This window comes from Bos javanicus, chromosome X (assembly GCF_032452875.1).
Source record: "Bos javanicus breed banteng chromosome X, ARS-OSU_banteng_1.0, whole genome shotgun sequence".
In the NCBI taxonomy this organism is placed as follows: domain Eukaryota; kingdom Metazoa; phylum Chordata; class Mammalia; order Artiodactyla; family Bovidae; genus Bos; species Bos javanicus.
The window spans coordinates 55,659,927-55,675,582 of NC_083897.1; the positions used below are offsets into that span (position 1 = coordinate 55,659,927).

At 42.5% G+C, this 15,656-nt stretch overlaps 2 protein-coding genes across 20 annotated transcripts in view; one reads left to right on the top strand and one right to left on the bottom strand.

The window, feature by feature from the left end:
* Nucleotides 1-15,656, top strand: part of IL1RAPL2 (interleukin 1 receptor accessory protein like 2) — a 1,479,983-nt gene that overhangs the window by 922,374 nt on the left and 541,953 nt on the right. The window lies entirely within an intron of this gene.
* On the bottom strand, nucleotides 12,003-15,427 carry TEX13A (testis expressed 13A). The gene is made up of 4 exons (XM_061409300.1): nucleotides 14,855-15,427; nucleotides 14,165-14,655; nucleotides 12,585-14,064; nucleotides 12,003-12,310 (listed from the first exon to the last, which is right to left on the bottom strand). Exons 2-3 carry the CDS (start codon nucleotides 14,621-14,623, stop codon nucleotides 13,312-13,314), a joined length of 1,212 nt encoding a protein of 403 aa, XP_061265284.1. The 5' UTR covers nucleotides 14,624-14,655; nucleotides 14,855-15,427; the 3' UTR covers nucleotides 12,003-12,310; nucleotides 12,585-13,311.

The window sequence follows — 15,656 nt, forward strand, 5'->3', positions numbered from 1 at the left end:
ATATCTACATGGGGATTTTCTCCTCACTGTTTTACAAACTAAAAACAGAGTTACATGTTTCCCTGCATTTTCTTTCCTTATTAAATATATATATTGGAAATATTTCCAAGTCAACTGATAGAGAGTGCACTCATCCTTTTAAATATATACTGTTCTGTGTTGCTCAGTAGTCTATGATATCACAATTTAGTCTATCATTTTGCTATTTATGTGCATATATTTTTTGTCCCTATAAAAAGTGCTGCAATAAAAGCTCCCAACTGGTTTTTAAATATTCTTTTAAATTTTTAGATCAGTTTTAGACTTACAGAATTATTTCAAAGATACTCCCGAAAGTTTCTGTATGCCCTACACCCATTTCCCCTAGTATTAACATTTTCCATGACTGTGGTACAATTGTTATAATCAATGAGCCAATCATCATTAACTGAAGTCCATTTATTTTATTCAGATTTCCTCAGATTTTGCTTAATGCCCTTTTTCTGTTCCAGGATTCCATCTGGGAGACCACCTTACATTTAATTGTCATGTCTCCTTAAGTTCCTTTTGGCTGTAGGGGTTTCTCATACTGTTCTTGTTTCTAATGGCATTGACAGCTTAAATAGTACTATTCAAACATTTTGTAGAATGTCTCTCAAATCTCAACCTGATAATTTTTCATGCTTATACTGGGGTAATGTGTTTTGAGGAGGAAGAACACAGAGGTAAAATGCATTCTCATCACATCATATCAAGGGTAGGGAGTATCAGCATATATTATCACTGTTCATATTGACCTTGATCATCTGGCTCAAGGTAGTACTTGTCTTTCTCCACTCTGAAGTTATTTTTCCCCTCCTTTTTCAAACTGTCCTCTTTGGAAGGAAGTAGTTTTTCAATAGTCCATACATACGAAATGGTAGTTACGCTCCATTTCATTAAGAGCAAACTATGTACATAAGTGAAAGTGTTAGTTGCTAAGTCATTTCTGACTCTTGCAACCCCGTGAACTGTAGCCTACCAGGCTCCTCTGTCCATGGAATTTTCCAAGTAAGAATACTGGAGTGGGTAGCCATTCCCTTCTCCAGGGGATCTTCCTGATCCACGGATTGAACCCAGGTCTCCTGCACTGCAGGCAGATTCTTTACCATCTGAGCCACCAGGGAAGCCCATATCTATATAAAATTATTTAGATTTCTTCTGCACGGGATATTTGTTTTTTTCTCCCATCTATGTATTCAATCATTTATTATATCACTATGGACTCATGGACATTTATATTATACACTGGGTAATAATTCAGTGCTACTGTATTTTCTGGGTCAAATTCATCCACCTTTGGAAGCTCTTTCAGTTGATGCATCTGTCTCTTTGACATAACCTCCTCATTGTTTGTTGTTGTTGTTGTTTTTGTAATCTGCTTGTTTGTGCTTTATCTTTTCCAGAATGGCATTAAGTGAAGTAGCTAGAATTTGGGTATAAATAATAAACATATTTTTCAGGTCTAGTAGTGATCACTGACTCCTATTTGGATCATAGGCTCCAAATTCAGTCTATGCAGGTGATGTTATGCCATTGCCAAGAGAGTGACATTTATAGTGAAAAAGGCTCTGCATTTGACAATATCTATATCACCTAAAATCTCAAATTTGATACTACTTTAAAGTAATTATGGATTATTTTCCTATCCTTTATCAACCTCATCAAAAGTTACTCTACTGATTTCAGTGTGGTTAAAAAAATGCAGATATGAAATATTTAGTAACATTCTCCAGCCATTTAACTCATAGCAAGAAAAGTTTACAGATTGTGACCTTTCAGTAGCCAATCACTCATTTTTGTGTTTTTCTTTGGCTAATCTCAAGAATGATTACTTGAATTTCTCAGCATGTCAGTGGGTTAGTAATAGAGGGATGGTGGAGAAGTGAGTCATATTTTGAGAGCCATGCTAATCCAAGAATTACTGTCTATTCCCCTTTCTACTCAAATCTTTTCAGTGGAGGAGGCACTTAGTAGAATAAAAATGATGAGAGTAATCTTTTTTGAGAAAATCCCACACATCACTTTCTCAACAACTTGGAAAAGGGGTGACTTAAGCTATGGATGAAGATAGATGTATTCATGTAATCCTGAATGAATTCAAGATATTGAAAAGAGTGATTAAATATAATTGAATATCTGTAGAAACCTATGTGTTTTGGGATGACAGTGGCCACATTCAGAGAATCAGTGATAAGTTCAAAACCACTATGGCTATTTACCTCTCTGATTAAGTAAACAGAATTAGGAAACTCTTTCTTAAACAGGAAGATAATCCAACTATTTTCGGTCTTTAATAATCACTGAAATAAGTGAAGTCCTCAAAATCTGAATGCCTCACAAACTCTTTGTGAAGGGTTCCTTAGTGCATTTATTCAGTTCTGAGGCATGACATTTGCCCTGCTATTCATCACATTTGAGTGATTATTACTCTTGCAGAATAACATCACCAGAAGAATTGAGGGGAATTGAAGATATTTGAAATAAATGTAGTATGGGGCTAATCTTTGGATCTATACAATGAATACATGAGGGTTCATTGTCTTTTTAAATTTTTGAATATATTTGAAATGTTCCATAATTAAAAAGAATAAGAAATAAATATAAGTGTACAAAAATTTCACCTGATTTTAATGGCCTTTAAATGATCCTGACCAAAAAGTACCTATGTAGCATATATTAAGTTTTATATTTCAGTCAACAAATATTCATTGAGCATGTACCATGGGACTTCCTTTATGTCATACTGCAAGGAAATTTATGCTTTTAGAAACAAAAGTAATTGTCCTAGTCTACCTAAGACACTAAGAAGTACCTTTTATCACCTTCCACCCACCTAACCTACTCCCCACCATGGTAACCAAGAGATTTTCAAGGACTGAACATTTCTCATAATTCAATTCCAGCTTAACTATTGATCTTTGAAAAGTTAAGTGTAAACAAGTTGGTTGCCCAGGTAGTAATTTCTAGGATAGCAGATAGTTTCTTGTAGGAAAAATGAGATCCTGAATCTTAGAGAATTATCTGACTTCAGAAAAGATCCAGATTGTGCAGCAGGGTCTTAAGACTGCAGCAATGGCCTCTTCTGGCCTGTGTAGGCTAGAGTGTTATGCGGTTAGTTATTTTTTTCCTCCTATTTTGGTTTATAAGCGGGAGTCCCTGATACAGTTATTTTTGTAGCAAATATACATAAAAGAACACATATATAACCTGAAAATATCATTTTTTAACCTCCACAATTTGATAATCTGCTTATTTTAAAAAATTGTGCATAACTTAAATGACAAACTAGTATCAGTTATAGTTTATTTTCATTGCATTAATAGTAAGTTAGACATGGTATAATGTTTAGAATATAACCATATTATAACACATTAGCTTTGTAATAATCAGAAATATAATCATTCTATTTTATAATACCTATGTTATTTTCAATTCCAGCTTATTTACTGAGGGAAAACAGATATTTATAGTTTAGTCAGCTGGATTACCTGCTTGGTAAGAATTAATGGGTTATATTTGATCATTAGAAAACAAGAATTAATTTCAAGTAATCACTGATGAGCTACCTAACACTGGTATTCATTTAGTTCCATTCCTTTTATCATTACACAAGTTCAGTGATCTTCTGTTTTATGATTATTTTGTTGATATCAGTGTTTCAACTTATTTCAGGAGTTGCAAATTCAAAGTCTTTCCAGTGTCCAACTAGGTAATGTAATGGTTGTGGCAGGCAGGTGATCTGCAACATTTTGGAGTGGTGGAGGCAGTAGTAATCTCCTCGATTATCTCATTTGCATGTATTCTCTGGCCACCAACTTGGGCTCACTCTTTCTGTACCACAGTTCCAATAATGTATTAACTCTACCCAGAGCTGCAACTCACTGGTCCCACAATTCTTTCACTATCCACCACTCTCTTTTCAAACTAACAGTTTAAATTCCGTGATCAGTCAATTTAATCAATCTCATATATACCCTCTTGTTTTCCAAGACCCTTTCCCCCTTTATCTTACTCACTTGTGAAAACCACAACACTGTGTAAATCCAACTCTCCATCTGTGCTTGTATTTGTATCCTTCTAGCTGAACCTGACCGAAGGAAACCATATAATGTTCACTGATCTCACTTTAAATTCATTATCATGAACCTCAAATGGATTCTTAATGCTGTCACATAGTCTTATGGTATATTACTGCACCATTCAGTCTCCTGTCTTCCTAGATGACTATTTAACATCTGCTCTTCTCAAGCCTCCAACATCTCCTCCCCTTGTTTCCCATTTTACTGAGAAAAGATTGAGGCAGTTAGGAGAGAACATCCACTACATCTATCCACCTACTGGTATCTGTACCCACATACTCTGCCTTCAGGTTTGTTGTTATTGATGGACTGGCAAAGCTCCCATGTAAGACCAGTCACTTCACTAATATACTCGATTCTGACCATGTTTGCCTACTCGAGGATATCACTGAAGCCATTCTCCCATCTCTCTTATCATGGAAGTTTCTATTTCTACTGAATCATTTCCATCAGCATACACACAGGTCAAGGTCTATGCTTCTTAATTCTACTTCCCCTGACAGCCACTGCCTCCATTTCTTTGTTTCCATTTGCAGCAAAACTACTTCAAAGAAACTGTTATCTGCACTCACCATCTTAAGCTTTTTTCCACTAATTCTCTGTTAAACTACTTCCATCAGTGACTGAGGGAGTGAAAGTTGCTCAGTTGTGTCTGACTCTTTGCGACCCCATGGACTGTAGCCCACCAGGCTCCTCTGTTCATGGAATTCTCCAGATAAAAATAATGGAGTTGGTAGCCATTCCCTTTTCTAGGGGATCTTCCCGACCCAGGGATCAAACCTGGGTCTCTTGCATCTCCTGCATCAGCAGGTGGATTCTTTATGGTCTGAGCCACCAGGAAAGTCCCTTCCATCAGAATTTTACCTTAACCACTCCACCAAAACTGGAGTCTCCAATGACTACAACAATGCTAAATCCAATGGTCAGGTCAATTTTCACCCCTCTTTTTATAAGATCAGCACATTTAGCACAGTTGACTATCCCTTCTTTTTGATATATGTTCTTTACCTGAGTTTTAAAGAGTCACACTCTCTTGTTTTCCCTTTATTTCATCAGTTATCTTTTTTGAAGTTCCTTTGCTGACTCCTCATATTTCTCCTGATCTCTTAATGTCAGAGGACTCTTAGGGCCTGGTCCTTAGTTTTTTCCATCTTTATTAACACCACTTCCCTCCATGATCTGTTTATGCAGTCTCAGTTTTATATACCATCTGTACACTGGTAACTCCAACATAGATACCTTCCAACCCAGATCTCTCTGCAGAATTTTTTATCCAACAGACTTTTCAGCATCTCTACCTACATTAAAACCAATAGATCCAAAAGGGAACTCCTGATCTTCCTCCTGTCTCATCATTGGGTTCCTAGAAAGTGAATCCTGGGGCAAAAAGTGAATATGTATTAGAGAGTGTGTGCTGTGTTCTCAGTCACTCGGTCATGTGCAATTCTTTGTGACCCCAGGGACTATAGCCTGCCAGGCTCCTCCGTCCATGGCATTTCCCAGGCAAGAATAGTGGAGTGGGTTGCCATTTCCTTCTCCAGGGGATCTTCATGACCCAGGGATTGTAATCCCAGGGAAACAAGAACAAGGTAAAAGCAAAGTGAGGCAGTGAAGAAGGAAGGGTATTTTTACATACTTGATCCAGGAGGAGAATAGGAGAACAGTTTATCTCTCTGCTCCCATCTCCCATTGGTCAATGTATTATTATTCCACAGGGTTTTAACTTCCTTGACCTTTGGGGATTACATAATCTGTGCCTTCCATTCCACTGCTGGTCCAAGCCAAGCTCTCTTATCTGTCTTGTTACAATAAACTCCTAATTAGTTTCTCTGCTTTCCTAAATGTCTGCCTTCAATCTTTTTTTTAAACTTAATTTTTATTTTATATGGGAGGACAGTTGGGCTTCCCTGGTGGGTCAGATGGTAAAATAATCTGCCTGCAATGTAGGAGACCCAGGTTCAATACCTGAGTCAGGAAGATCCCCTGGAGAAGGGAATGGCTGCCCACTCCACTATTCTTGCCTGGAGAATTCCATGGACAGAGAAGCCTGGCAGGCTACAGTCCATGGTACCACAAAAAAAAATGGAAAAGCCCCACCTCCACAGTATTTGAAATCATCTTTTCCACTACTCTCATGCTCACTATTTATTACATAAGACAGCTGCCCAGAAACCTCTCTCATCATTCCTCATTCTCATTCCCAACTAAAAAACTTCCCTTAGAATGCATTTTCCTCTTTTGTCCTCTTTCATCTTCTATCTCTTGCTTTTTTTTCCTCTTTTCAATTTCTTGTTCCCCTTTCTAATATAATCTAAACTAGGATTGCTCTTCGCAATTTTTTTCAGCTCTTTCTGCCCATTACACCTATTTTTCACAGAAAAAGCCCTGAAAATGATCTAGAACACAGAATCTCTGTAGAAGTTTCTGGCTTTGGAGAGGCCTTTTCAGCCAAAAAGAGGATTATTTTTCGAGGGCAGAGAGAAGCAGAGACCTGCCAACGTTAACTTCATGTCTTTTATTCCATCACACATGAGAGGAAGCAAAAAGTAGTGTAAGAAATAAAATAGTAGGAGAAAGTAAGAAAAAATAACTTTTGACTTACAGAATTATGATGTTTGAGGTGGTGCTTGAGGATCTGAATCAGGTGGCAATAGTGTAGGAATTACCAGGCAAGTTAAGCAATGTTCAAGAGCAAGGAGGCAGTAAAGCATGGGCTATGTGCAGAGAAAAACAGGGAGGTCAATATGGCTGGAACCAGCGTTTATCAAGGCTTTTTTTTTACATGTGAACATAACAACACTTAGTTTATGGAGGTTTCAGATATATTTTTGGAATGTGAGATTTTAAGACATTGACCAGTTCTTAGAAAATAAGATAAAGGACAGAACTAATGGGCACCTTACCATGCAGTCAGATAACACTGCATGTTTTTAGCAGGTGATGTTTCCATGGAGAAAAATGTATATTTATTTATTATTGTTTTTTTCTTTCCTCTTTTTTTTCTTGTTTTTATTTTTTAAATTATGAAAGTACGATAACACATTTATAGGAGACTTGGAAAATACAAAACAAAGTTACATACATTTATATGTAAATATAAAGTTATACATATATGTATATATCCGACTCTGTGTGACCCCATAGACGGCAGCCAACCAGGCTCCTCTGTCCCTGGGATTCTCCAGGCAAGAACACTGGAGTGGGTTGCCATTTCCTTCTCCAATGCATGAAAGTGAAAAGTGAAAGTGAAGTCACTCAGTCGTGCCCGACTCTTAGCGATCCCATGGACTGGAGCCTACCAGGCTCCTCCGTCCATGGGATTTTCCAGGCAAGAGTACTAGAGTGGGGTGCCATTGCCTTCTCTGACATAAGTTATATACATATATAAAATTTACATTCATATACATACATATATAAAATCAGTATATATTGAAGAACTGACTCAATGGAAAAGACCCTGATGCTAGTAAAGATTGAAGGTGGGAGGAGAAGGGGACAACAGGGGATGAGATGGTTGGATGGCATCACAGACTCGATGGACATGAGTTTCACTAAGCTATGGGAGTTGGTGATGGACAGGGAAGCCTGGCGTGCTGCAGTCCATGGGGTCGCAAAGAGTCGGACATGACTGAGTGACTGAACTGAACTGAACTAGTGTATGTTACAATTATTTTTTATATAGGTAAATTAAGATTTTTGGTTGGAGGTTCAATATCAAACTCAAAAATTAGTAGAATGAATATACAGAAAAGTAGAAGGAAAATATACAGAAAAGTAGATCTGAAAAGCACCATGAACCAATTCAACATAATTAAGATTTATACAATGAGAAACTGTGTATTTAAAAGGAATAAATTCCCTTCTCTGATTCAACCCTTACTAACAAAGGAGATGGTGCTGACCTCAGCATTATTAGCCGAAACGTGCACTCCAAGTAGTTTTCTCAGGAACAGGAATGAATGCATACGGCACCATCCCCACTCTCTCACCACCCTGAAGAATGATCCACCTTGGCAAGCTAGCTGGTTAATTTTCAACAATTACAGTCTCCATCCATGGCTATGAAGTGGAAAAAAACCAAGTAGGATGGCGGTGTGTAGTTCCACGCCAGGGCCTTTATCTCAGTAAAATGAGACCCAGATTAACACGAAGCTACACATATTAATTTCCAGACTAGATCATACTCTTTGCCAATAATAAGGCAATATACCCTTATTTAGGTTGAGAGGTGCTACATGCATATTTTCATTTTTCAGGCCCATTACCCTGACCCTCCCAAAGCCTTCCTCTGACTCCCTGTAAAGGAGAGTATTTTGGCCAGATTTCATATTTACATTAATCTCTTTTACTCTCGGGCTTCCCTGGTGGCACAGTGGTAAAGAATCTGCCTGCCAATGCAGTAGATGAGGGTTCAATCCCTGGGTGGGAAGATCCTCTGGAGAAGGGAATGGCAACCCACTCCAGTTTTCTTAACTAGAAGATACCATGGACAGAGGAGGCTTGAGGGCTATGGTCCAGGAGGTCGCAAAGAGTCAGACTTGACTGAGCGCCTTAGAACACAACATTTTCACTCTCAGGCAAGATCTCTCTCTCTCTCTCTCTCTCTCTCTCTCTCTCTCTCTCTCTCTGTCTACCTCTATACATGCTCTTCCCTCTCTCTCTCTCTATCCCCTTTTCCCTCCCTCCCTCTGTATCTTATCTCTTCCTTTTCTGAGTCTAAAACTTACCCTGAACTATAACACCCCCCCCACACACACACAGATTCTACAAACATAGAGGATGCTTTCCATAAATATGGGTCACTGATTTACTGGCTGTAACCCTCAGATCACTAGGGTCTGGGGATTTTTATTTTGGTTGGATGAAACCTTTTCTTTTTCTAATATGTTAAGTCTTGCCAATAGAAAGAGAAATAGATAGCAGGGAGGCACTTATTATGAGATGACAGTGCAAAGAGTGATGCTTTGAATGGCAATGTTCTATAGCATGGTCCAAGGTCACAGAAATTTCTAAATCTTAAGGCATGTAGGGAAATTTCCCATTAGATAGCATTGTTGTATAAACAATCTTGCAAACTTTTGAGTTTGATCCTACTTGACATAAAACAAAGATTGAAAAGCACTGTTGTTTCTAAATAAAATAATGACTTTTTTACTTCACATCATTTGAGACAGGTGTAGCCAAGTTTAACTTCTCTAAGTCATTCCCTTTCGCTACTTTGCTTGTCATTTTCTCAAGCCCAGAGAAGATTACTACTGTATTTCTAGACATAAAAATCACTGACTTTGACCAAACCCTTGGCACCTACGAAATGTCTATTTCCTCCACTTGCTCACTGAGACTGGGTCTTTCTTGTGTGTGCGTGCTCTGTCACATCCAACTTTTGTAAGCCTATGGACTGTAGCTCACCAGGTCCCTCTGTCCATGTGATTTCCCAGGTAAGAATACTGGAGTGGGTTGCCATACCCTCCTCCAGGGGAATCTTCCCAACTCAGGGATTGAACCCTATGTCTCTGATTTCTCCTGCATTGGCAGATGGATTCTTTACTACTGCGCCACCTGGGGTCTTTCTTGAAGCAACATCATTTTTATAGCTGTCTTACTCTTGAGCTGCTCATCTAAGCATTGCTAGCCCAAGGGCTCAAAGGCCAAGTCATATCACCTCTGTTGGATGTGTTGAGGATATTTAGTGATAGATGTGGAATTAACTTCAGTTTATTAAATCCTTTCCTCTGTATGTACAGAGAGAGAGTGAAAGTGAAGTCGCTCAGTCATGTCCGACTCTTTGTGACCTCGTGGACTGTAGCCTACCAGGCCCATGGGACTCTCCAGGCAAGAATACTGGAGTGGGTTACCATTTACTTCTCCAGGGGATCTTCGTGACCCAGGGATCAAACCCTGGTCTCCCGCATTGGAGGCAGACGCTTTAACCTCTGAGCCATCAGGGAATACACAGAGAGAAGAACCTTTATATTGAGTGTGAAACACAAAATCTTGAAAATCAGTATCTTTCCCTTAATCCTATCAAACATAAAACCCAAATCCCAACAAACCAAATCATTTACTGAAAAAAAGTAAGTTATGGAAACAATGTTTATTACCAAAGTTAAGTGTCTGGTGCCCCTCTGGAACCACTCACCTTCCTTTCCAGAATCCCCTCCTAGGTTCCTATTGCAATGCCTTTTGATTTTCTTTCATTTGGGCCCAGTTTGGCCCACTGGGAAACAGGATGTCATCTTTTCTTTCCCCTTCCCCATTCTACTTGTGAAAGTTATTCCTAAATATGCCATTGTTCAGAAGCCCACGCTCCCATCCTGACCTCCTCTCCTTACTCACTCTCAGGTCCCTAGTCTAAGGTGTACATAGGCAAAAGCCCTCTTGGTTTCCCACCCCTTTGTGATAGAGATCAGTGTCTGTTCTCTCCTCCTGTCTCAAAGGAGGAGGTGGCCTTTCCAAGCCTACCCAAGCCAGTAAATTAACTTTATTTTTCGTATATTTGTGAATATTTATCTTACTTTCCTAACACAGAGGTATATAAAGAAATAAAAGCCCTCTATCCTACTTTCCCTACCCTACTCCATTTTTCTGGATAAAAAAAGTTTTCCCAGAGCATTTCTATGCTTATATAAATCCATAATATAAAAGGAATACACAAACACACACGTGTGTATGTCTAATACATATGCACACAGACTAATTTGGGGAGTAATTTTGTTTCATGTAAGGTACCACTGGCCGTCATTTTTTTTTTTCCTTAAACAATGCACTGAACATGTCTCCAATATAGTATGTAGGATCTACTTCATTCTCTTACATATTTCTTGCATGTTCAAGCTTTCTACAGCTATCTCCTTCCCCATGGCCTAAGTTTCTCTGGTATTCAAAGAACTCTCGCAGTCTTGTATCCCACACACATCATTCCTTCCCTTCATAGTTAAAGGTCCTTGAAGAAGAGCCCCCCTCACTGAGCACTTTCTCACTTCCACTCACTCCTCAGTCCTTGCAATTGGGCTTCTACCCCCACCCCCCACCTAGACTGGCTCAAAGATCAGACATGGCCAAACCCAATGAACACTTTTCATGTCATAGTGCCCCACTCCCTGGAGCCCTGGGCACTGCTAAACACACTGCCCTTGCAACTCTTTTCCCCTGTTTCGAACTCCTAAGTATTTCATTGCCTCTATGGTTCCCAATCTGGAGAAGGCAATGGCACCCCACTCCAGTACTCTTGCCTGGAAAATCCCATGGATGCAGGAGCCTGGTAGGCTGTGGTCCATGGGGTCGTGAAGAGTCGGACATGACTGAGTGACTTCACTTTCACTTTTCCCTTTCATGCATTGGAGAAGGCAATGACAACCCACTCCAGTGTTCTTGCCTGGAGAATCCCAGGGACGGGGGAGCCTGGTGGGATGCCGTCTATGGGGTCGCACAGAGTCGGACATGACTGAAGCGACTTAGTAGTAGTAGTATGGTTCCCAACTGGGGTGAATTTGTTCTCCTGTGAACATGTGGAGACATCCTTGATTGTTACAATCTCTTCTGGTAGTGTGGGGTGTGCTACTGGCATCTAGTGGGTAGAGGCCAGGGATTCTGCCAAACATCCTGTAATTCACAGGCCACCCCTCTGGAGATAAGGTATCTACATCATCATCAGATGACAGCCAGTTGCACTGTCAGGAGTGCTGAAACTGAAATTCTACCCTCCACACATATGCTCAGTCGTGTCCTACTTTTTGTGACCCTATGGACTGTAGCCCACCAGGCTCCTCTGTCCATGGGATTCTCCAGGACAGAATACTGGAATGGGTTGCCATCTCCCCTAGGGGATCTTCCTGATCCAGGGATTGAATCTACTTCTCCTTTGTCTTCTGCATTGGCAGGCAGGTTCTTTACCAAGCAGCCACCTGGGAAGCCCCAAATTATACCCTATAAAGATATAAACAAGCCCAAGAAGATTTCTGTCAAGTGAAAGCCTTTTAATAACTAGCTAGGGATCTGGCAACAGATCCTGGTAACAATTATGCACATCTGCCCCCAAAGGAGACAACCAAGAGTCACATCAAGCTGCTGTAGAAATGTCCCAGGGTTAGTTTAGGGTCATAAAAAGTTTCAGTCTTTAGGGTCACAGTTCCCAGTGAATGTTCAGGGCTCCTCCAGTTGTGCCTCAGTCTGGTCCAGGTATAATTTCTCAACATCATTCCACCTGTGGGCTAAACCATACATTTAGCTCACCTCAACACAGCTTAGTTATCAGAGAGGGAAATGCAGACCATCATCCCCCTCCTCCTTTTACACCCTCCCTCTGGAAATTGATTTCCCATCAGGGTGGGTTCTATTATACATTTCTGAATTTACTAGGACCTTTGTAGCTGGACTCCCCTCCCACTGTAATCTGGGGAGAGAAAAAAAACTCAGGATTTTTTGGTCCTTTGGTCAGTGGTCTAGACCAGCAAACCCTCCAGGTACTATCAGTTGCTGACTCACCTTGGCAGTGGCACAAGTTCCCTGTTCAGATCTGCCTGTCCCTAGTTGGAAGTGGAGACTGGGGACGATTCTCTTGTCACGAGGCTGAACAACAATGACAGCAGTCCTTGTCTGCAGCTGGTGCTGGCATCCTCTGTATGAAGCCCTGAGGGATTCCTTTAGGATTGGTGAATCTGTGCCCTGTTGTAAACCTGGGGTTAACTTCAGGTCTGCTTTGTTTCTCATATAACTTGCTCAGAACATGAATGAACTTCTTGTCCAGTTCATTCCTGGAGACGTGGGATGCAGGAATCCCCACTAGTCCACTCCTGCTCCAACGATCTACAGCCTAGTGAAGGGAGGGGTAATGCAGGGAGTTGGGGTGCTATATACTGGCTGCCCAGGTCCACCAGATACTAGGTTTGGGAAAAGAAATACAAACAGAAGCTGCAGCAGTTCTAGCGTGTCGAATGCTAGTGGTCTGGAACACAAACGGGGTTGTCAAAAACAAGTCTTTTTCTCTATATCTCTCTCTCCCCTTAACCCCCCAATCTACACCTTCCCCAATCACTATCCCATACCTTCTCTCCCACCCCTTTCACCTCCTCTCTCACAACTCCTTTCCCCCATTTAACCACCCACCCTTTCTCTCTATTCTTCCCAAGCCCTCTTCCCCCCCTCCCCTTCCCCTCCCTCTGAAAACTGATCTCCCATCAGTTAAGTTTCTATTCTGTTTCACATTTCTGAATCAAGGGTTCTGTAGCCAGATATCTCTCCCACAGCGGAAGCAAATTTTCTGCCTTGAAAAATTCATGGCTTTACACCAAGGGCAGTTCCAATCCCCTGGCCTTCGAAATGCTGTAGGTTTTCTCTGCTGATGGGGATCATAGTCACTCCTATTTCTGGTGGGTTCTTGAGGGTCTATTCCCCAGGCCCCCCCATTAGACCAGAAGCTAAAATCAAAGGGCCTGCGATGGGGAGATGCTGGAGCTGGAGCTCCTGCTGTGACTGCTGCTGCTGGTGAGGATGATGCACTTGGGGATAATGTGGGTGTGGATGGTGTGGGTGCATCTAGAAAAGGAGATGAGTATGAGTATGTGAATGAGGCAGGGAGCTGGACAGGAAGGTTCCATGGAGAGGCTGTATACATGGACTTGGTTGTTTTACATAGATAACGACTGGCTCTTTCCATGGACCTGTGATCTCCCTTCCTCTGCCCACCAGAGGTGTGACTTTCCTGGTCTACATCGCTGAGAAGCTGCATAATGTCTACAACCATCTCCTCTGCTGCCTCCTCAGCTTCCTCTGCCCCCGCAGCTCCCGCCCCTTCCGCATCCTCCTGTCTTTCTCCTCTTGTGGCTTCAGAAGCGGGAGCAGGAGTAGCAGTGGCCCCTGCCTCCTCCTCTTCTTCTTCACTGGTTCCTTGTGTCTCAGGCCCACTGGCAGCGGCCATGGCCAGACCTGGCTCCTTGGCAGCTCGTTCCTGCAGAGACTCCAGCTCCTGGAGGAAGTGAACAGAGTTGAGACCTGTCCTGGGGGCGAGGCTGGGGCTGGGACTGGGGGCTGGGGCAGGAAGCAGGGCAGGGACCAAGTAATCTTACTGCCTGGAAGAGCTTCCACCTCAGCTGATCCCTTTCCTTCCGCGTCTTCTCCAGGTTGGCCTGCATTTGTTGCAGCTGGAAGGCTGCTTCCTTGCATTCCACCTCGTGCTGTGCCATGAACAACTTCAGGTCTGAGGCCAAAGCATGTGCGGCCGACTTGTGCAGCCCAGCTAAGTCGTGCAGCCACTGCACCCTGTGCCCGTGTAACTGGTTCTGTCTGCAGGCAAAACGCATGCCCAGGGCCAGGCTGCCCCAGGCACAGGCCTCTTTGGCCTGGCCGGGCACCTGATGGTCCTCTAGGATGGCCTTGAACTTATCCTCCACCTTCTCCCAGGACAGAGAGAGATTCTCGAGGTAGAACTCCGGGCCTTTCGCGTGCCTGGACATCCTCTCGTTGATGAAAGCCATCACTTTACCATGCCAGAACCCACTACTTGGGTCTTCAGGTTTCAAGGCCATGATGACTGAGTGCCTTTGGGGCTTGGCTGGCCCTGCGGGACGATTCAGTCAGTCCTCTCCCTCCTCTCCCCCATCCCTTCAATGTCTTCTCTGGTTGCTCCCCGCCTCCCCCGCCCCCCACCCTGCCGCCATCTCACACCCTCCTAGAGACCCTATACCCTGCCTCAGGACACCTCCCACCACGCCTCACCTCCTGTCAGTGGGAGTGCAAGCCCAAACAAAATCACTTACCACAGCAAAAGAAATGTTTTTGATCTCTATCTCCCTCCTGCCCTCCCTCAGAGAGGGCTCTGAAGAAAAGAAAGTTTCCCACAAACCCGTCAACGTGCTTGCCTTTGGACTGTTCCAATTTTCAAAAACGGCAGGGATGGGAGAGGTGTGTGAGGAAGATTTCTCCCCTCCCCCGGAAATAAGGGGACCTCCTATACTGTTCAAAGTCTTTGAAGTCACGGAGAAACAGGAGTGGTCAGAAAAGACTCATAACCAAGAACATGAAGGGCTTGTAATTGAGTATCAAAATTCTCAACCCCCCACCATAATGGTTTGTCCTGCTCATGAGACCCGCCCCTAGTACTGGCAGAATATTCTACAACCGGAAACAGCTACAACAGGAAACAGCGCCACCCCCTGCCCACTCAAGATTCTGTGAAAAGTGAAAGAAAGTGAAGTTGGTCAGTTGTCTCCAGCTCTTTGCGACCCCATGGACTGTAGCCTACCAGGCTCCTCTGTCCATGGGATGGATCTTCCCGGCCCAGAGATCGAACCCAGGTCTCCCACATTGTAGACAGATGCTTTTACCCTCTGAGCCACCAGGGAAGTCCTCTGTAGCTGCCGTTATGAAGTGAAGTGAATTGAAGTCACTCAGTTGTATCCGACTCTTTGCGACCCCATGGACTGTAGGCTACTAGGCTCCTCCCTCCATGGGATTCTCCAGGCAAGCGTACTGGAGTGGGTTGCCATTTCCTTTTCCAGGGGATCTTCCTGACACAGGGATTGAACCCGGGTCTCCTGAATTCCAGGCAGACGCTTTAAC